The 22,793-nt window shown below is 36.2% G+C and overlaps 2 protein-coding genes across 2 annotated transcripts; both read right to left on the bottom strand.

The window, feature by feature from the left end:
- Positions 1–14: 14 nt before the first annotated feature.
- On the bottom strand, positions 15–20,348 carry LOC311093578 (putative acyl-CoA dehydrogenase 6). The gene is made up of 9 exons (XM_084131084.1): positions 20,106–20,348; positions 16,193–16,313; positions 6,913–7,042; positions 4,324–4,430; positions 2,770–2,937; positions 2,506–2,679; positions 2,000–2,161; positions 624–774; positions 15–365 (listed from the first exon to the last, which is right to left on the bottom strand). Exons 1-9 carry the CDS (start codon positions 20,295–20,297, stop codon positions 275–277), a joined length of 1,296 nt encoding a protein of 431 aa, XP_083987210.1. The 5' UTR covers positions 20,298–20,348; the 3' UTR covers positions 15–274.
- Positions 20,349–21,139: 791 nt separating this feature from the next.
- On the bottom strand, positions 21,140–22,128 carry gngt1 (guanine nucleotide binding protein (G protein), gamma transducing activity polypeptide 1). Its single transcript, XM_084131087.1, has 3 exons — positions 22,046–22,128; positions 21,850–21,948; positions 21,140–21,704 (listed from the first exon to the last, which is right to left on the bottom strand). The coding sequence occupies exons 2-3, from the start codon at positions 21,943–21,945 to the stop codon at positions 21,579–21,581; spliced, it is 222 nt and encodes a 73-aa protein (XP_083987213.1). The 5' UTR covers positions 21,946–21,948; positions 22,046–22,128; the 3' UTR covers positions 21,140–21,578.
- Positions 22,129–22,793: the final 665 nt, after the last annotated feature.

Below are 22,793 nucleotides of genomic sequence, written 5' to 3'. Positions count from 1 at the left end.
GGTTCTCAAGAATCTTAAGAATTGTGAAAACTTTATTTCTTTTCATGCATATTAAAAAACTAAGTCATATACAACTATAATCAGAATTTACATATGTTACATACAATTTTGTCAGGTTTTCATCAGCCAAGTCTTCATTAAGGCAACAATATCTGACTGCAAGTTACAAATCATCTTAAAGTTGATGTTACTGCCACTATAACTTAATTAACTATTAGACTCTCCAGTTCATTGTAAGTGCACTATTTTTCACATTGAATACATATCAGTGATATCATTTCCTGGGCAGAGTGTCCATGTACTTGCATATGATTGACAGCATCACCTCATCGGCTCCTGCACCAATAGACATTAATCTGGAGTCCCTGTTAAGACAAAAAAAAAAAAAGACAACCCAGATTTGATTTATTTGTGACCTGACATGAGGATTAGGCTTACCAATATTTTACACTTTTAACAATCAGTTGGGTGTTCGATTCACTGCACTGACAGCTCTTTCCACACACTCAAAAGCATTTTATGCTTCATGCAATCCAAACCTGTTGCTTTTAAATGTCACTAGATGTCACTGCAGCTCTGGGAGCGCATGCATGTTCACCTCAGTTCAGCTGATAGAAACTGACCTGTAGAACCGGCTGACCAGGACATCACTGGTAAAGCCCATGCCACCCCAGTACTGGAGGCAGCTGTCACCGACCTCTCGGGCCAGTCGTCCCGCCTTCAGCTTGGCCATCGACGCCAACTTTGTCACGTCGTTTCCCTTGATGTACAGAGCTAATGAAAGCGCACAGAAAACATATAAATTCTAAAGGTATTATTTTTCAGGATATGCTGAGATTCAGCTCCATTTTTTTTGAGGGAGGAGAAACATTTTTTAAAACAAAACAATTTTTTGATTAAAATAGAGATCACGATCCTACGATCTGAATAGACATCGAAACAAAAACATGATTTACTAGAGGTTCTGACATAATGTCTTTAAAAAGTCTACTTTTTTTTTTTATCGTTTTGAATGAATGATTCAATTACTCACTCAAAGACTTCACTCATTTCATTACTGGATGAATCAGCGTTTTTGAACGAATCTCTTGAATGAATGATTCAACAACATAAATTTTTTAGCAGTCACTTGTCGCCACCTACTGGTGTAACAATGTAATGATACCATTTTTATTTGAAGCATTATTAAGTTACTTTCAAAAGGTGATTTGTGACCCTGGATCACAAAACCAGTCATATGTCACACAGGTATATTTGTGGCAATAGCCAACAATACATTGTATGGGTCAAAATTATAAATTTTTCTTTTATGCCAAAAATCATTAGGGTATTAAGTAAAGATCATGTTCCATGAAGAAATTTTGTATATAAAACATTTATTTTTGTGAATGCAGCACAATCGCGAACATAAATGGACAACTTTAAAGGAGATTTTCTCAATGTTTCGATTTTCTTGCACCCTCAGATTCCAGATTTTCATATAGTTGTATCTCGGCCAAATATTGTCCTATCACAACAAACCATACATCAATGCAAAGCTTATTTATTAAGCTTTCATTTGATGTATAAATCTCAGTTTCAAGAAATTGACCCATGTGACTGGTTTTGTAGTCCAGGGTCACATTACTCTATTTTGATCGCTACCGTAGACATCAGTTTATATCCGAACTATAAACTTTTATCCCTGTGCTTATGTGATAATTTGAATTACTGTAATTACATCAAGTGTAATGATATGGTGTATTAGAAAAGATGTTTGTGGAGCCATTTCATACTAATACATGACAACTGCTCTCTCTGGGGCAGCGCCAACGCAGATTTGAATGTTCGCTGTGTACTTGTCAAAGGATTTTAACGTGCAGCTCTAGAGCACACCATTTCATTCCATTATTAATTTGGAAATGGTGGCCCTGTAGACCTACCAGACACAAACCCATGAAATTGCAAAGCTGCCTTGGCCAATCATTCTAAAATAATTTCAGAAACAGTCTGGACTCGCCTGTGGCGCGATGCAAAAGGGAGCGCAACAGCTCGATTTCTGTCTGCAGCTCAGCCAGCCTGAAGTGAACGACCTGGTGAGACAGAACCGGCTGTTTGAAGATCTTCCTCTGTCTGGTGTAATTAATGGTCTCTTGGACAACTTTCTCCATCATCGTCAGGACTTGAAAAACAAGAAATACGACACAATCGGGTCATGTCTCCGGTCTAACATACCAAAGGAAAACAATTCCAATGTGTTTTTCAACAAATTATATGATAGAGGGAATTAGTTGTAGACAATATGTCGACAGAAAGTAGGCAGCTGATGATGTCAGAAGATTTAACACAAAGTTTAAGTCATCAGTAAACACGTTTGGGCCTGAGAGGAGAGCGATCTAGATTTATTGTACATACTCCAGCACCACTGCCATTAACACACGGACGTCATGCCCGTGCCAATCCCAACAGTGAAGAGAAATGTTTGACGTGCAACGGGATGTGTGGGAGTCGAAAAGAATGACTTACTATTGGCCACTCCCCAGAGCCGCTCCTCCTGGAATTGTAGCATCTGGTAAGTGAAGCCCATTCCCTCCTGCCCTATGACATTTTTGCAGGGCACTCGCACGTCATCGAAAAACACCTCCGCTGTGTCCGATGACCACATGCCCATTTTACCGATCTTGCGTGCGATTTGAACGCCTGCGGACGTACGGTAAAACATTAACATGTTTACTTTGGCAGACAAACGACTCTTTTTCATAAGTTTTGTGCTTTTGCCTCCAGTCTCACCAGGCAGATTCATGGGTAAGCAGATTAGGGATTTGTTCTTGTGAGAAGGGTCATCGCTGGTGTTGGCCAGAAGGCACATCCAGTCTGCTTGAGTGCCATTAGTGGTCCACATCTTTCCACCGTTAATGACAAACTCGTCTCCTTTGCGCACAGCTGTAGTCTTGATGCCTGGAGGAGATGGTATTTATAGACTCTTTAGATAAGTGGTTCTTAACCTGGAGGCCGGGGCCCACTAGGGGCCTCATTAAACTTCCAAGGGGGCCAAAGGGTGACTTAAAATGATTTAAATGAATAATAATAATATTTACCAATTTCCAATAATATGAATCTAACATTGTTATTAATATAATAAAAACTCTAACTTAATTAAACATCATAAAATTACTAAGAAACGAAAATTTCTTTCCCCAACTACAGATTTTATTGAAATTTCTTGAACAGCGCTTTTTTAATATTATTTATATACTTATACTATTTTTAGTATTTTGAATTAGCTCTTATTTTTTGTTTTAATTTTAATTTTAGTTTAAGTTTTAGTAATATTTTGATAGATTTTTTATATAGCTTTGATTTATTTTTATTTCAGTTTTAGTCATTTTAGTACTTCAACTTGTTTATTTTAGTTAGTTGCAAAGGCAACATTTATCTTAAGTTTAAGTTTTTTATATCTAACATTTATATTAAATCTTATTTTACTTTTATTTCAATTACCAAAAACAAGTTCTTGAACAGTTATTTTAGTATTATTTATCTACAATTGTAAAAAAAAAAAATATTTTGAATTAGCTTTTATTTTTATGTTTTCATTTTTCATTTTAATTTCAGTTTGTTTTAGTAATATTGTATTAGTTTTTTTAAATATTTTTTTAATTTAACATTTATTTCAGTTTTAGTCATTTTAGTATTTCAACTTATTTGTTTTAGTTAGTTACATTTATCTTAAGTTTAAGTTTTACATCTAATTTTTATATACAAATTAATTTCATTTTCTTTTCAATTACCGAAAACTATTTTCTAGTTAACTATAACTATGAATTAATTGAACTGTATCACCACTCCCAGTTTCTGTTAATAAAAAAGTTGAAATCAAGCAGCTTTATCATAATTACAGCAGAAATATCATATAGCAAATATTTTAGCTGTTGAATTTTATGTTGGACAATAAAGGGCCTTTGAGTCAAAAAGGTTGAGAACACCTGCTTTAGATCATACTTAAAATGTGGAATAAAGTATTACAGCACTCTTATTTCACCATAAAACAAGTTCAGATTTCTTTGCAACTCATTAATAATTTGTGACTAGTGCCGGCTTTACTTCAAATACAAAATTGAATACATTTATGAAAAATAGCTCAGCATACCCCTGTGTGGTATTCCCATGTAGGCTAGTCTTTTAATCTCCCTGGCCTGAAATGCTTTGATATCTTCATTTGATAAAGTAATTAATTTTAAATTTGCGTCTGGTGTGTGTTTACATCTTGTTTAAAACACCCCCTTGGCAATATAAAGAACATATCTTTCTTGTTTGGTACGTTATCTCCAGCAAAATACTTACTTGCTACATCAGAGCCGGCCCCTGTTTCGCTCACCCCGAGGCAGGCCACTATGTCTCCCGTTATGCTGGGCAGCAAGAACTCTCTCTTGAGCTCTGCAGAACCAAACCTACAACGGCACAGAAGTCACAGTCACATCCTCACAGGTATCAGTGTCATAGCAGCTGTGATTTACTGTAAAGCTTGTGAGGTTACACAAGAGATTTACATTTTACTAGTAGCAAATGCAATTACAGAAGCTGTTCCCTATGGCAGAATCACAAAGGACACTAATCAAAATCCCTGATTTTCTGAAATCAAATAGCCAGAAAGTGGATGTGCACAGAAAATCAAGTTTCCAGAGAGTGAGCACAGTGCAGTAATTTCCCCTCAGTGACAGTGTACAACCGGCTGCAGTCAGAATATGGCAATTACTAATAGGAGGAAAGGAACCATTGTTGTAAATTTGGCCCTTTTCTTTAATTTTACTTCTAGTAGGCCTCACTTCCGTCCTTTGTTTCTTTTGTATTGGTGAGGTGTGGGTGTTTGAATGGACACCCAACCATGTCCTTTGAGTCCTTTCCTTAGGATGCGTTAAGTAAGTTTGTTTTGCTAATTGTATTGTTTGAATTTGTTTATTTGAATTGTTTGGATTGAATATATATATATATATGTTATGTTTATTGATGAATTATATGAGTTTGATTTCCTTTATTGTATTGTTTGTAGTGACTTAAGACCATCTTGTACATCCTGTTCATCCATTAACTCCTGTCCATTTACATCGTGTGAATCTGCTCCATGTGAATCCATGAACTTCAAGTCATGTGAATTACCCAAGATTTTAATCATCCTGAGCTTAAAATAAAAGAGAGCAAAGGACTGGTATTTTTCATGTGTTTTAATCAGACACGCCATCAAGTTTCTGCAACTCCAACGAACTTGGGATATAATTAACAGCTGATATCCAACAACCGTCCTGATAACTACAGTATTTATTTATAATAAATGATAGGTGTTTTAAATTGTTATAAGTCTGTCAACACATTTTATCATTTGCTTAATCAGTATTTTTTGTCTTTTTTCACAGTAAAATATCAAAACTTAAAACAAGATCGATTTTCTTGAGAAGCAAAACTGCATAATATAATTTGTTATCATAGAATATATCTTATATAAAGTTAAAACACAATTTTTTCACAAACCTTAAGTCGATATGAAACTTAAGTTGCAATAGTCTTTGCTTCCATAGTGTGATGCATATCTGAGTGAAGAGGCTTCTCGAAAGATACAATTATTTAGTCTATGGAGAATTGATTGGATGGTTGTGGTACTATTGGTGGATCTCATCTGAGTGACAGGTTGCCCCGCCCTCGTGCCAGTAAACACGACATCAGAGAAAATATGACCAATACAATATATTAAAAAACACAATTCTGATTGTAATATGTAAAAAAAACTTAGAAAATTAACTGAACAGCGCTCATCACTGCCGCGTTTTAACCAGCCGTCCAATCACAGTGGAGGAGGGGCGGGACAAACACCACACCGACCAACCGCATTCTGCTTGTACAGCGATAACAAATGACAACAGACACTCTGTATCTGCCAAAATGCAAACCTTCCTCCTGGTCAGCATCGACTTAAACTGGATGCTCGCCTGTGCGTAATTAAACGCATCAAGGGCATTTCTCATTAGATTTTGCGTCTTTGCCTCAGACAGACAACTTCTCCTGCCAGTTTTAGGCTGTGTCCGAAATTGCCCCCTATACCCTCATTCACAACTACCTACATTAGTCCACTAATATAGGGAGTTAATGAAAACGAGTGAGTGAATTCGGACACTGAGTGCGCTGGAAGGGCTGCCGCTTTTGCATAGTTTGTGCTTGCTGTTTAATAATCATTTGAAATTTAGCAAACTGGAAGCTCCAGTAGTAATGAAAAGATTTATCTTGAACTCTGTCATGAAAACTAGCAAAATTAAACAATTGAATGATCAATTAAAAAGGAATTTACACCTGAATGATATTACGCTGTAGACACATTGGACCAGCGGTTTGGAAAAAGGATGGATGGATGATTCAGGTACGGTGCCATCTTCTGGTCAGACGAGGGACTTCCTTCAGCACGCAACTCTCACAGTGCATTATGGGTATTTTCTAGCTGTTGAGCGTACATCGGTTGTACACTCGTTATTGCGCTGCAATATTAAATGAGTGCACTCGATCACATCCACAATGGTTTCGGACACTAGTAGAAATGGCTGTCCCCTCAAATAGTGCCCTATTTAAGGATATAGGGGGCGATTTCGAACACAGCCATAATTTTGTTCTGGAGGCTGAAACTGCGCTCTACAGCCACACTGAGCGCACTCGCCACCAACTGGACAGGGGTGGGAATTACAGTTCCAAGCTATAATAGATCACCCTCAGTGTAATCTGTCAAAATGATGGACAGCCTTCAGATTTTTGTCACTGAAAAAAAAAAAGGGGGTCAATGACAGAAAATATTCGTTGAACACAACCTCTGATTCTGTGTAGTATTCCATTCTGAGTACAGGAACTGTTTGATGTGTACTTAAAGGATAACAATATTTCAGTTTTAGAAATCACCTCGCCAGTGCAGGTGTAGCCATGTCACTCTGAACGCCAATGGCCATGGGAATCCCTCCACAGTTGATGTTCCCCAGTTCCTCAGCCACAGCCAAACTGTAGCTGAAGTCCAATCCCAGACCGCCATACTCTGCAAACAATGAAAACAAACAATATTTGCCCAATTTCCTGAACATTTTGATCACAAAGCAAGTGAAATTTAGAGTGTTTCTATCAGGTCTCTTTGTTCTTGGGCCTCAATAAGCTAAACTTGCTTACTTTAGTATTGAAGACAAATATGCATCATGCAAAAGTCATCTACATATTTGTACCATGCAGCAATCTAAAACCTGACATGCCCTTTTCACACCCCTGCGGTCCATTTCATCATAACACACTACAATGTCTTGGGCAAATGGCGTACAGGCCATTACATGTGATTGTAATAACAGCATTACTGTTTCCCACGATACTTTCCTTGTCATGCATTTATTCATGTCATTTCATGTTCCATTTCATTTAGCATTTTCCTTCAGGAAACAAATATTCCGACATTAAGGAAATGATTGTAATCTGTGCAGGCAATAAGGGCAACAATACTGTTGAAAAGCAAGTCCTTTATTGAATGTGGTGAACTCTGCACTCATTTCCCCCAGTACTACAGGACGCTGTATTCTGTCATCATCAGGTCCCGCGATGGTTGTGGACAACATTTGGTGTGGCAAAATAAGGAAAAGTGAAGCCAGAGAGCAAAGGAAACAGATACAGCTGCACAGGAACAGTCGTAGGCAAATAGTACCCAAACAGACAATCTGTCAGTGTTCAGTACCGAGTGAGATGCATCTGAAAGGAAGGTTTGTTTATCCTGACCACAAACTAGCTTAACTAACCTAAAAGGGGACCTATTATGCCCTTTTGTTTTTGGGGTCTACTAGAATAGGCTTGAATGTTCAAAAAACACATTATTTTTCACATTCTCCATTGTTGCAGCTCCTCTTTTCCCAGTCTGTCAGTAACGCTCTGTTTAGTTCCTGTCTCTATGAAGCCCCTCCTTCTGAAAAGCACAATGTGCTCTGATTGGTCGGCTAGATCAGTGTGTTGTGATTCGAGCGCGTTTTGTAAATGACACACCCTTTACCATAGCAGCGAGCTTCAACAAACTACTAACTAGCTAACTCAACTAGTTAGCCTCGACCCTTTATTTTACGCTGTAATTTTGATGTAATAGCTTGTAAAAAACAAGTAAACAGTCAGTAATAAAAAAACTATTTGCAAATGATAGCACAAATAAATACTATAGAATAAAGTGACAAATTAATTAAAAAAGGCTTTAAGTTTTTCAGTTGGGTCTAACAGTAGTATTCAGGTAAGAAACACTACAGAAATTAAATAAAGTAATCAAATGTAAGAAATGAATCACAGATTAATGCTTAAAATTAAAGTTACAAAAGTTATTTAGTCAAGAGCAGTGAGTCATTTTCTCTTTGTCTTTTGTTCTTTGATTAACATGACAGAAAGCAGGAGGTTTATTAGGTTACTGTCACTTTAAGAGCTGATTCACAGATCCAATATACTTTTACACAACATGTAATTTATTTTTCAACTATTAACGTTCTCTATTTACCTGAATATTCGGCAAAACTGACTTTTTGACATCATTTTGAAGTAATTTTGGTACTCGCTTTTGGTGTGAGCGCGATACCTGCGGGAATGACTAAAATTATGCACAATACAAGCACTATTCAATCGTAGCCAATGAGACGAGTGAGTGAGAGGAGGCGGGTGTGTTTTAATTCGCTGTTGGAGAGAAGTGAGAATGCGCAGTTTGGTATCGGCGATTCAGAAAACGAGTATTGGAACCGATTCAGATATTTCAGCATCGATACATATCTATATTTTTGACAACACTAATATAGAAAATATCTCTTTTTGCAGTGACTTTGTGCTTTTAAACTTTTCAGAGTTTTTTTTATTCTCAAACAGCAACATTACACACTAAAGAAAGATGGAAATGTTAAAAAAGCAAATATTGTATCATAGTCTTAATAGGGGTTTGTAGTATGAAATAACAGGATATAAAGTGGGAACAAAGAGGGAAAAATGATGTCATATGCCATCAAGCAGGTCTAATCTTTACAACGGTCAAATATTGGAAGCTGGTCAACACTTCTGTTTACTGCGTACATGTAAAAACAGTGGAAAGTGATTCTCCTGTTTGGTGGGATAACCTCGCACAGTACATTTAATCACCGCATAGATATGAAATGAGAAGTATTTCAAGAGGCACAAAAGGCCTTGCACCCCCACATATTTTGGGACTTAAGTAAATGTCAGAAGACTGGATGGTTTGGATAAGAAAGTTTTAGTGCCTTATCTGAGGTTGCCAGGGTTGGAAAAACAGACAATCTGGATTTATGCCAGTGTTTTGTAAAATGGAGTTGTTTTAGCCTGGTTGTGAAAGCTGTGATTTCATGAGGAAGACGGTGTTATGGGAACCAGCAAAACTCTAAAACGAGGACTCAAAATACCTTCCATCATGCAAAATAATCAAAATGCTAGCCTGTAAGATCATGTAGCATTGTGCGCATGCATTAGTATATAGGGCTCAGTCATGATGGTTATACATATGGGAGACCGGGGGAGGCCATTTCTTAGTAACTGTAAGGTTGAGTCAAAAGTTCATGACACAAATGTGCTTTCTAACACTTAATTCAAAAATATTTTTTGTGACTTTTTGTGACCTCCAAAATAAAATAGCAATACCATCATATTATTGCTGTCGCTGTTAAGTAAATAAGTGAACAAAATGAAACCACACTGAAATATTTAATATACCGTGTATATATATATATATATATATATATATATATATATACAGTATTTACTTTTTGTCGGTTTATGTATTGTTGGATTACATATTTTTATTAAATGTTTAATTTAGTTTTTCCACTGCAATAGTATATAAACTGATAAAGTTTAGTAGACTGAGTTCAGGTGATTATTGAGTCTCCAGCAAGAGTCTCCATTCCTGCCAGACCTGTTTTCTCTATTGTGTTTTAAATGAGTCAGATCACTTGATTCTCACCTTTCGGAGCCCAGACGTTGAATCGTTAGGTTGATTGACTTTCACCTTTTGTCTTTAATGGCTCTGGGATGGCTCTTGGAATTGGAGTTCCTGGCCAGTATCAGCATGTGAATAGTTATGCTGATTCAATTGGACTCAGAGTAGGGTGTGTTCCTACTTCATTTGCATGCTTTGTTCAGAGTCTCCACCTCTATGTAATCCCTCCCCCTTGAAATGTATATAACTACAATGCATACTGTATTAGAGTTAGATCATGTTGGACGTTTCTACAGCCGCGTACAGAGGAGTTCTCAATAAAGAATAACTTCTGTTGAACGTGATCCCAACTGTCTCACTGGTCTCTGCTTCGATCAAAGAAAACTTTACAACAGATGGTGCCGTGACCCGGATGGAGAAGTAAACTCAAAGGAATTTTAAGCTCAATGAACTGAATCTTGAAACCTCAAGCTCAACAAAAGATTTGACAAAGATTGCCAGACTGAATCTTTCCAGCTTCCTCCAGATTGAAAACTTCAAGCTCAAAGATCTCAACAAAGCTGACTGAGTCCCAGACTGAATCTTGAAACTTCAAGCTCAAAGATCTCAACAAAGCTGACTGAGTCCCAGACTGAATCTTGAAACTTCAAGCTCAAAGATCTCAACAAAGCTGACTGAGTTCCAGACGAAATTTTTCTGTACAACCAACGATTCGGTGAGTTTACACTCCATTCAAAGAACCAATGCAGACCAGTACAATTGTTTTCCTCTGCGCCGTTCAGAGAAGTAGTTAACAAACAGCTGTAGAGTTTGGTTAACTAAAGATAAGCCTCTAAAAAGTTTTCTTTTAGAGATGAAATTGATCCTCTGTTGTTGACAGGGAAGATTAACAGTTACATGTTAATATTGTGTGTATGCTCTTGCTAGAGAAGACCTATCTATAAGCTAGAGAAAGTTAGCATCAAGTGCTAACAGGTGGTGTCCTTTGCTTTAGGCAGAGAAGAATTAGCTTTACGTGCTAGTTATTTCTGTTGATCCTCTGTTCTTGTCAGCAGGGAAGTTAAGTGTGGTAATTTGGAAAGTTAACAATAGTTAAGCTGTGTTAACAAGTGTACCCTCTATTGTAGACAGTAGAGAGAAGTTTTAGTGTTTTGTTTGTGGTAACAAAAATTCACAAAATGTTTAGGAAAAGTACTAGACAGATTACACCTTTTTGGACAGATAGTGAATTCAAGTCTTTGTTATCAGAGCACATGGACTCCATCGTGACTGAGAAAGTCAGATTGAATTTAACAAAGAAATTTGGCATTAATCCAGGCAAAGTTTGGTCAATCGAAGATTGTAAGAAGGTACTAGGAGAAAGTATTCGCAAGAACAGTGTCAAAGGCATTATCTTCTGTCACAGAGAATTTAGCTTATCCATTGTACAAGAACAAGCTCGTTGTATAGATAATTTGAAAGAACAGAACAAAAAATTGCTTACTCAAGTGTCCTGTTTCACGAAAACGGTGGGCCTCAAAGCCTCAACCAAATGTGACTCAGAAAACCAACAGTCAGATGAAAGCTATCCTGATTTACAGTCTTTTGATAGTATAGAGGACAATGTCAATGCAGATGTAAATGCAGTTGAAGTGTGCGTAGCTAGACAAAAGCCTCAGGGAAAAGGTGTTGATACAGTTTCATTTGCAACCCCCATATTGCAGCCACAAGCAGTCAAAACATCTTTATGTCCTAAAGATATTGAGAGAATTGCTGAAAGTTTGCCATCAGTGCAAAGAAATTTTTCTGAGTTTAGGAGAGTTGTCCAAAAAGATGCGGCTCTACGATATGTCTCTAGCTGAAGTCACTCAGTTAATATCACAGATCTTGACTGAGTCAGAATTCAATGATTTTGAAAGTGCTGTAAACAATTCTGAGTTTCAAAATGCCAGAAAAGATGAATTGAGAGATGGAGTTTTGAGAGTGTTAACGAACATTGTTGGACCGAACGTGGACTGGTCAAAGATTACTAGCTGTGTACAAGAGAAAGAAGAAACTGTGAGTGAATATACTGAGAGATTCTGTCAGGTAGCGGTAACGTACAGTGGAATAGTGGATGATTCCGAAAGTGTGTTAGCTGACAAAGGAGCTCTAATCCGAATTTGGGCAGATGGTCTTGTAGCTGAGTACAGAACAGCCTTGCCATTCCTAGATATTACGTGGGCTAAAAGAACTCTCCGAAGTAACCTAGAAAGTTTAGCTATTTGGGAAAGAAATTCTGATGTCAAAGAGAGAGTAAGAATTGCAGCAGCATCCATTAAGGTCAACTCAGAGAAGCCAAAGAAACGCAAAAGTCCTAGAGAAGCCAGTTGTTCTTACTGTGGCAAGCACGGACATTTTGGAAAAGAATGTAGAAAAAACAAAAATAACTTAAGACAAGTTAACAATGTATGCAGCTCTTACTACATTTGTTTGCTACTTTAAAGCAGCCCCTCCCCTCCTCGTTAAACTCGTGGGGCAACTTGATACGGTGTTAACCATTTAGGCTGTGAGTGCTTAATTTCCCCAGTAACTCACAACAAAGATGAAAGACTTATTTTTGTTTAATAGAACAAAAGGAAAGTGACTGTCACAGCCTTTGTTTGGGGGACATTCAGAAAACTCACAGCCATAAATGTTACACTGCAGAACACTACAATCAGACCTCCATGCTCTATATGATGTCTATTAAGACTGATGTTTCACTGGAGAATGAAAATGTGCCAATTTTCTCACACACTGTACAGTGTGTACACAACACAGGGACAGAAAAGGACACGGTTCAGTGAGGGCCCTGGAAAGAACTGACGCAACAGGCGTTCGGGGGCCAATCCAGGGTGAAGACACTACCTCATAGGCCTCTCCCCATTTAGTCCATCCTTACCTCACTGGTCCATAGGTGTCAAATCAATTAAGAAATAGGGAAAGAATGAAACGACAACAGTAGACTCTGAAAACGATAGAACCATAGTGTTTAAACTGCTACAACCGTAGTGTTTTGAAGAAATACTGCTCTCTGTTTTTCTGTTTTCTGTCTTACAGTGTGCAGATAAAACTTGATGTTTTTTTCGAGATCCATATGCAACGACCGTCTCATCTGCGTATGAAGCCCCAACCTCAAGAAGACAACCAGACCCACTGCTGAACGAACTATCACAAGAGAAAATGAAAAATACACAACGCAGAGAATTCACGGACCCTAATCGCATGTTTGTTTCTGTGTCAACATGCAATTACAGAAAATCAACACAGAACATGTGCAACTTATGGAAGAATGAAGTCCATGCATGAATACTGCAGGTCTGCCGTTTCTTTGTTTTATTGTGTTACAGGTATGTGTGTATGCCATGATGTCTTCACAAGCGGCATCCTGGTATAAAACATCACCTCAGATTTCCATGAACAAACCTCATGAGGGACGAGTCATCAGAGCGACTCTACGTGAGAAATGGACTCTACAGGAAACAGACTTCACAGCTATTCAGGCGCCATGGACTTTCAAGACTTCCACTCTTATGCTACATGGTTTTCTGTGTAATCATGTAGTTTATACGACATTTTACACCCTGCGTCGCAGGTGTCAACAGTTATGGTTTTGAGAAGAACTATGACACTCATGTAAATCAAGGACACAACACAGAATAAGTTATACGTGCCTGTAACTTACACAAGTTACAAGAATTAACTTTTAAGTGTATAAATTTGTATTTTTGTGAGAGTTATTAGAACTCTCAAAGGGGGAAGTGTTGGATTACATATTTTTATTAAATGTTTAATTTAGTTTTTCCACTGCAATAGTATATAAACTGATAAAGTTTAGTAGACTGAGTTCAGGTGATTATTGAGTCTCCAGCAAGAGTCTCCATTCCTGCCAGACCTGTTTTCTCTATTGTGTTTTAAATGAGTCAGATCACTTGATTCTCACCTTTCGGAGCCCAGACGTTGAATCGTTAGGTTGATTGACTTTCACCTTTTGTCTTTAATGGCTCTGGGATGGCTCTTGGAATTGGAGTTCCTGGCCAGTATCAGCATGTGAATAGTTATGCTGATTCAATTGGACTCAGAGTAGGGTGTGTTCCTACTTCATTTGCATGCTTTGTTCAGAGTCTCCACCTCTATGTAATCCCTCCCCCTTGAAATGTATATAACTACAATGCATACTGTATTAGAGTTAGATCATGTTGGACGTTTCTACAGCCGCGTACAGAGGAGTTCTCAATAAAGAATAACTTCTGTTGAACGTGATCCCAACTGTCTCACTGGTCTCTGCTTCGATCAAAGAAAACTTTACAACAGTATCTTAAATCAAGATACATTTGAGTAGCAAAATGCCTTAAGATATTAAATCTTCTTTACTGAAAAAAATGAACAATATTAAGTTTAATACAAGAAAAATATCTGTCAGTGAGGTAAAAAAATGATATTGTTTTCCCTTTTAATTTAGTTCATTTTTCTGACCCCACTGACAGGTATTTTGTACACTTAATTTTGATGATTTTCTTTTCAGAAATCAAGACTTAAGTCATTTTGCTTCTCAAGTAAATGTCTTAATTTAAGAATTTTTAGATATTTGTAATGGAAAACGAGACAAAAGTATTGAATGAGAATTTTGTTTTTTGCAGTGCAATTGATATTTGATATTTGATATTTTAAATGGTTTGACGCATGACCTTTTACATTTTTGCTGTTTCATGATTGTTTTACTGTTTAAATTTGCTGCAAAATTTATAACAGGCAGATTAAAGGCAGGTTACATTGTGTAAAATTACCTCAACTAATGTGACAACAAGCCCTGCTGCTGAGTAATGTGTGTTCATTGAACTATATCCTTTTTCCTGTGCAATAACCATGAAAATGTTTTTGTAGGCAAGATTTTCAAATACATGTCTGTACAGAAACAGACTTTTAGAAAATAAACCTAGCCTGAGAAATATTCATCCAGTTTCCCTCACATCTTGATTGATAATTTCAGAAAATTATAACCTATCACTAAAAATGTTCTGTGTTCTATAAACGTGAAAATGCTAAATTTGTAGTCACTGACGATGGTGGATTCTGTTGATAAAAATAGCCTCAAAACCCACCCAAATCTCAACAGGGAGTGCGCAGAAAAGAGATGAAAAATAGAGCGTATAGCCTACAGCAGTCAAGTCACAATTCACCTGAACAGATTCTACGTTATTGTTCAGAGATTTGCTGGTGTATCTGTGCTGCACATACAAAATGAGGTGAGGCAACGCTATAAGTACTAATCCTCCGTCTAAGAAGATGCTGTAAATCCAGCCGGCTAATGCAGAAGTGTCACAGTGTCAGCACTTCTTAATGCAAGTGCTGTTCTCCTCTTACCTACAGATTTATGAAGCCAGATTTAAGTTTCCCCCGAGCTTCCAGCCATTAGTAATTATACTGCATTATATTCTTAGTTGCTAAAACTTTATATATATCATATGATTTTTATTTTTTTTAAATGATGTGGATATTATATGCATGTTATTTAAGAATGAGACTCAACAGTCATCGATTGTTTGAATAATTTCAATATAATAACAGATAATCTGTTGTACATGAACTGTATGACTTTTGGTTCTCCTATCATTCTTCTCATGTTTTGGGAGTCTATAGCAACCCTTTGAACTGCATGGCAAAAAGTTGTGCACTGACATATTGATACCTGAGATAATACTACAAATCGGTTTTGTGTTTTCCACTGTTCTCGTAATTGCTTCTTGCAGCGCTGTTGATATTTTCTCATGAATCCATCTGCACTCACATAAAAAAAAAAAAAAAAAAAACTGTTTAAGGGCACTCTACAATCTTCTTTGTCCTCTACTTTTCTCAAAAAGGACACTGTAATTCTGCCATTACCAAAGACAAAATGATCCAGTTTGTACTTAAAATGCATATTTTCATTTTTACAATGTCTTTTTCAACCAGCTGCTTTCAAGGTGATACTTCAAGAAGAATCAAATTGTCCTTTATCTTGTGCAATAGAAAAGCTATGAAAACATACTGCAAAAACTGCTTGTTCTGAAATGTTTGATGTAAAAAAAAATTGAAACATATGATATGACGGCCCAAACTGACAGCATTTCTCAACCTTTTTGACTCTAAGGAAAATGCTTGACCCCATGGAGGAAAAAATAATAAAAACCAAAGATCCCTTTTAGAGGGTCACTTGTGTGTTTGATTAAGGTACATCTGAAGTAGCAAACGTCTGCTTACCCACAGGTTTGTTGACTCCCAGAAATCCTGCACTTCCCAGGATTTTGAAGATCTTATGAGCAGGAAACTGCCCTTCTTCCTCCCATTTGTCTACATAAGGGTTGATCTCTTGATCAATGATCTGTAACACATTCAAACATAGATGTATACTTAAACTGAGTCCTGTAACTAAATATGAACATGACCAGACCTGAATATGATCTGATTTATAGTACAGTAACATTTTGTATGCAATTAAACACGTAATTATTCCAGTGATGCAGGATATCACTCACTTCTTCTCATCACTTCCAGCCCTCTATATAAAAGTGGCAAAAGGCCAAAAATTAAAAATAGTTTTCAAGTTCCTTCAAACTATATAGAGTATAATAGCCAGAAAATGTCTTCCTTGAAAGCGGGAATATGCTGTCTTCCTTCTGAGTCACTTCAAGACATCTGGTTTTGTAACAACATAACCGTTGTGAAATATAGTGAGCATCTGCAGCAATATTCCATGTAGATTTGACCAATACAAGCGCTGCCAAAACAAGCATTCCTGACAGAAGAGTGACATACATTATCACTTTCAAGTTTAGCTCTGTCAACATCTAGATTTCTAGTTAAACCGTAAAACTGAACATGCTTTTAAAAAAGACACCATATCACCAAATCTGATCACCACTTTCAATTGCATTTTGACCACATGTGCTTTTTTTTTTTTTTTTTTTTACAATACCTACAGTTTGGGGTAAGTAAATGTTTTTTTTATTATTAATATTTTATTCAGGAAATATGCATTCAATTGATCAAAAATGACAGTAAAGATATTTATAATGTTACAAAAAAATGCATGTTGTTACTCTGAACTTTGAAAAATAAAAAATAAATGACAAAAAATCCTGAAAAAATGCGCAATAAAGAGCAAGGCAATTAATTAAAATCTACTTACACAACTCAAGCAGAAAAGGAACTGAATTCTTTTCTCAATAATGCATTATGTGAACAATAGCTTTTTTCAACATTAATAATAATAAGAAATGTTTCTTGAGCAAATCAGCATATTAGGATAATTTCTGAAGGATCACGTGACACTGAAGACTGGAGAAACGATGCTGAAAATTCAGCTTTTTTTTTTTACTAATGTGTAAATATTAGTGTTTTGCTGTCTTTTCGATCAAATAAATGCAGCCTTGGTGAGCATAAGAGACTTCTTTCAGAAACATAAAAAAATGTACTGAATCTGAACTTTTGAACTGCAGTGTATATTTCATAAATCATGCACAATTTTGCTGGCAATATTTTTGCATTGTTCTGGCTTTAATTTATTTGAACTAATAATAAACATAATATATTCCATAACTTTTTGCTTATATTCTTTTCAAATTTTGAGTTTTAAAAATGTCCTCCTTGCTTACTAATGCTAATGTCATTATAAAACTATAAAAGTATAATCTTTCTTTATGGGCCACAATAAAAGGTAATTTAGTGGAATGGCCAGGCTTCTCTTTTCTGACACATCATCTAGGTTAAAAACAACATAAGGCTGAGTATTTTTTGTAAATGTTAAGTTATAAAGCAGAAGTTTTTTAAATAAATGCAATTAAAGGTCAACAGACCTTGTAATGCTCATTGTCTGAACTGTTTTAGTGTCTGATCACAAGAACACTAAATGTTTTAATGGGGGAGTCAAAGGAAAGCAAGGCAATTCATTAAAATCTACTTACACAAATGAAGCAGAAAAGGAACTGAATTAATTTTCCAATAATGCATTATGTGTACAACAAAACAAAGTTGATTCAAGCATGATGAACCAGTAATGTTAATTCAATTAAGGCTGTAAAGTTTTTCAGCTGTGGTAATGACTCCTCTTCAGCTAATATGTCATGCTTATATGTTTAATGTGTACAGACTGAGCTTTCAGTATGAGCTGTGAAAAGTTAAAGAAAATAAAAATACTGCAGAGGGATGAGCACCACATTTCCCCAAAAACACGCGGACATGCTGATTCACTGGCCAACAAAAACGTCCTGCCTCAAAAGCAGTGTGAACAGAACAAACAGCATTTAATAACGAAAGGAAGCCAGGGGTCAAGAACCCGATAACAAAGTCAGAATGAACTAGTTTCTGACTTTCTTCAGCAGAAAGAATTTGTGGGGAACAACTGGCATAGAACATATAATGGAAGTGTCTTATTTAGTATTAGATTCACTCAAAACCCAGAGGACTGTGACTGGATAATACGGTCATGAAAGGAAGGGTGGTCCACCCTGTCCGAACCTACAGTACAAGGTTGAAGGTTCCTTGTTCTTAATAAAGGTTGGTGATACATTCCACAATACTTTTGTCAGTTAGAGCTGTGAATTGTTTGGTGGGGCCCAAAACTCTGACTTATGGTTTGTCAACACTTCATGCACCCAGAAGACCATTGAACTAAACTGAATAACACAATAAGTGATGTTTCCTGGAAGTGCTAACCCTAATAGGTGCATTAAACATTTTGATTTAAAAAAAGAAAAGAAAAGAAATTATACTCCCATTATTTCAATCAGAACATAGCCTAACTGACATGCCTTATGCATTACATAAGATACTGTGAAAAATGTAATCTTGAGTCATGAGATGACCCTTGAGAAGGAATGCATTTTATTGTAAAATACATGAAGGCTGAAAAATAGAACTGAGCTTGCAAATATTAAGCCCTATTGAATCAGACACCAATCTTTCCTTCCATTTAGATGCATATAACTATTACATGTACAAAAGTCAAGGACTTTTCTAACTTGTTTTCAGTGTTTCTCTGTCTCTGGTGAGTTCTTTTAATAAAATCCGTCCCTGAGCTTCACGCTATACAGCATTGTTCTCATTATCCGCTGCTTTTTCTGTTTTCTACTAATATCCTTTCTCATAGCAGTCTATTCTGATACACTTAAAGCCACTGGGAACTGGATAAAGCAACTTCCTTCCCAAGCCCTGTAACCCTTCAGTCTAGCCAGTTGATATTAAAGTATAATTACAGTGACTTTCACTCAATTAAATCTTATTCATTCGAATTCAGTTTCAAGTTTAAATATTTACCGCATGCCTTGGAGATGGTTTCACTTTTTGGAGAAAAGCCTTGAACTTTCTATTCTAACACAAAAGATTAGCTATTAGTAAATTAAAACTGACTTAAAAAAAAAAGTTCTGAAATAAAATGTACAAAAAAGAGACTGGTTTTGTAATAAATCCTCATAATACCCTATTTCTCACAGATCTTAAAATGAATTGATCTTCAAAATGTCACTCAGGTGCCCTGATAGAGATATTTCTTTATTCTAATTCCTATCCTAATCAGAGAAAAAGAAATCCCAGAGAAAGTTTTGGGGAAGAAAAAAAAAAAGGATTGTTTGTTGCTTGGTGTGATGGAAATGAGAGCAGAACAGACAGCAGTCTTATTAATTACAATAACAATTACTTTTTTTTTTTCTTATATAAAATGCAATGTAAATAATCTGTTTTTTAAAAAGTGTATATATTTGGTATAGAAGTTTATTTTTAATAATTCTGGAGTTGACAGCTGGCTGTACAATCACCTTCAGCGTCACGTGACAATCCTGGAAGTATCAAAACAAAACTTAGTCTTGACATTTCATCTGTTAATCTAGAAAATTCATCTTTATATCAAACATATCCTTCCTAAAAATCCTTTAATTGTGTCTGGCATTAAGAACAAATCCCTAAGTTATTCATATAACCCGAAACAGATACAACTAGCTGTCCAAGCTAGCTACAAAGTAACTTAAGTGACCTCTTACCTACATTCACTTGCTGAAAAAGATTCGACCTGTACATTCACATGTGTGATATTCAGGTAACAAGAAACTTAATCAACATTAATCTCGACAGAGAATTATACATTTGTTATGGATACAAAATAGCACGCTGTCATATCTACCTTTCTCAAAGATGACTTTAATGCAAAATGTTCCTCTGTGTAGAGAACATGATCGATATTTTCGGTAGAAACAGATGCTTTCGGATTGGAGGACGATTTTTCTGAGAAGTGCCGATTGTTGCAGACAACAGTATTGGGTAAATTACGATTTACAGCTAAACTGAATCTCAAGACCTTAGCACGCAATGCCATTCTTACAAACTACACACAAAAGTGTTGACCTGCGCATGCGCGTTGGACCTCACGTAGAACTCGGAAGTCGAATGTACAGTATTTACAGAGCTTTACAAAGATAACTATAGTTATAGTTAACCAGGCTATAGTAGTATTGTTAAAACTGTGATAAATGGGTATTAGCCAAAAGTAAGAATAATTCTGAAACAATATTTGCAGAAAATCCATATTTACTAAATGGTAGCCTATTAGCTATACCATTATATGCTACCGTTTGTTATTATGGTATTTTGTCAGTTACATCTATGGTTACCATAGTACATTTTGGTTTACACTTTATTTCGATAGTCCACATTACATTAGACATTCTACTAACTATAGGGGTGAATTCAGGTTGATTTGGACACTTCCCAGTCATTTAAATGGCAAAAGTGTCTCAGTTAACCTAAATCCACTCCATGTAACTTTGCCTACATGTCAACTAAATCTCATTAGAGTATTAATAGACTGTTAGGTTAGGGTTAGGGTTAGTAGAATAGCCTAACTTGACGTGTACTGTAGTTAGAAAGTTACTTACAGTCAGAATGTCTGTTGGGGAGCCTCAAAATAAAGTGTTAGCAAATATTAAGCAGACAGTCTACTAATACTCTTATAACTGCTAGTACAAAGTCGAAATCGAAATTACCACATTTGTAATTAACAAGTGTGGCCTTTCTTCTGCATTATTATGGCAAAGACTTGATGTAACGTTTTCTGTAAAATACGGTTTGCTTTATAATAGGCTACTGTACACTTTAAACCAAACTCATAATGGCTCTTGGGAATGTTCAGGTGACAAAAATTTCAGTCAGAAACTGTAGTGGCCTTTTGCCATGTAACTTTGGTTTTATTGAATAGCTAAATTATTCCACCGATTAAGCCTTGATTTATCATGTTAATTACAAGCTCAAAAATTCACTTTCACCCAGTTTTGTTACACAGATGTTACCCTCTGGCTGGCTGCCTAAGAAAGAAATACATGGATTAGTCCATCAAGCAAGTCTCTGGTGATCAGTGCACAATGGTAGTCAGATTTATTACATCACTTCAAAGATGAATACACAACATATGAGGGTCCAGATCCTGTGGACTCATTTACAAGGGAGAAAGAGCCATTTAGAGTTATTCGAACATCTATCCATGTTTGTGATTGTCCTTTCTCGGGGAGCAGAGTGGATTCCAGCTATGATTAAATTTTAGCAGGTGTCCATGGGCTGCATTGAACACTAAACTGCAAAAGTCGGGGCTTCTCTGTCCACATTAGCAAACGACACATCCACCTTTCTCCTTGAATGGGTTCTTCTCCTCTGGAATGCCTTTGACCAAAGGATCCTCCTCTGATCCGCCCTGAATGTACTCCGTAATCTCTTCACAGCATTTGGAGGTCTGACAGAAAAAAGTGATTGAAGTGACAATCAAACAAAAAAGAGCATACCAACAATGCCTATACACGCTTTAGAAAGCCATCCAGGCCATCCAACTTTGATGTATAGTCCATTTTGTGTAATCTGGCCATGATTTGAACGCTTACCTTCTCCCTTTCCAGCTTCACCTCAGTTTTGAGCTGGGTTACTTCCATTTTAGCCTTATCCAGGTCTGTAAGTTCATCTATATTTATGACCGGCATTGTCTGTGAGAAATCAAATCAGACAATTACATCACAAGTGGTAGGGTATTTATGATTGAGATTTGCAATTATTCAAAAAATTGCAGATGACCAAACTTACTGCCGCTTACGACGAGGTCTCCTCCACCCCTGAAAATGGAAAGAGATTCCGCACCTCTCCCTCAATCCGGTTTATAAAGTAATCTGCATAAACATTGTAATCTCTTAATCTCATTAAAACAAGCACACTATATTTTATCTTTCCATAGTCTTCTTCTCCAAATTTGTGGTCAGGTGTTCTTGTGGATTACCATACACACAGAAGTAATACATATTTTCTTAAAAAATGAATTACGTCCCAAACATAGTGAAATTAATATAAAGGGTTTCTAATGACCTTCGGATTGCAATATAGGTCAAGGGGACATAGAAAGTATTACAGCCTACTGTGATAAGCATGCTAATCCATGTTTACCCCTAACCTGTCACATTAGATAATTCATTATCATCAAGATATGACAAATGCATTATCTTACAACATTTCCTGTGTTTTTATGTGAAAAAGGGGTTTTCATTATTATATTGTTAATAATAATATAAATGTGATTGTTCCAATATTATTTTTATTTATTATTATTCTATAGTAGGCTAATTATAATGATTATACATTCTATTTTTTATTCTATTTTTACTATATTATAATATGTTAATATTACTATAGAATAGTTATAGTAGTAGGCTAGTTAGTAAGTTTGGCTTTGTTATAATTCTATGGTAATTTGTTATAATTCATATAATTCAACACGTCATTATTTATTTCCTACTTCGGGAATAGACGTTTTTCGCTCTAATACTGTGTGGATACTGTG

The sequence above is a fragment of the Abramis brama genome, assembly GCF_963993115.1.
Source record: "Abramis brama genome assembly, chromosome: 12".
NCBI classification, from domain to species: domain Eukaryota; kingdom Metazoa; phylum Chordata; class Actinopteri; order Cypriniformes; family Leuciscidae; genus Abramis; species Abramis brama.
This window is presented reverse-complemented; position numbering and strand designations above follow the sequence as displayed.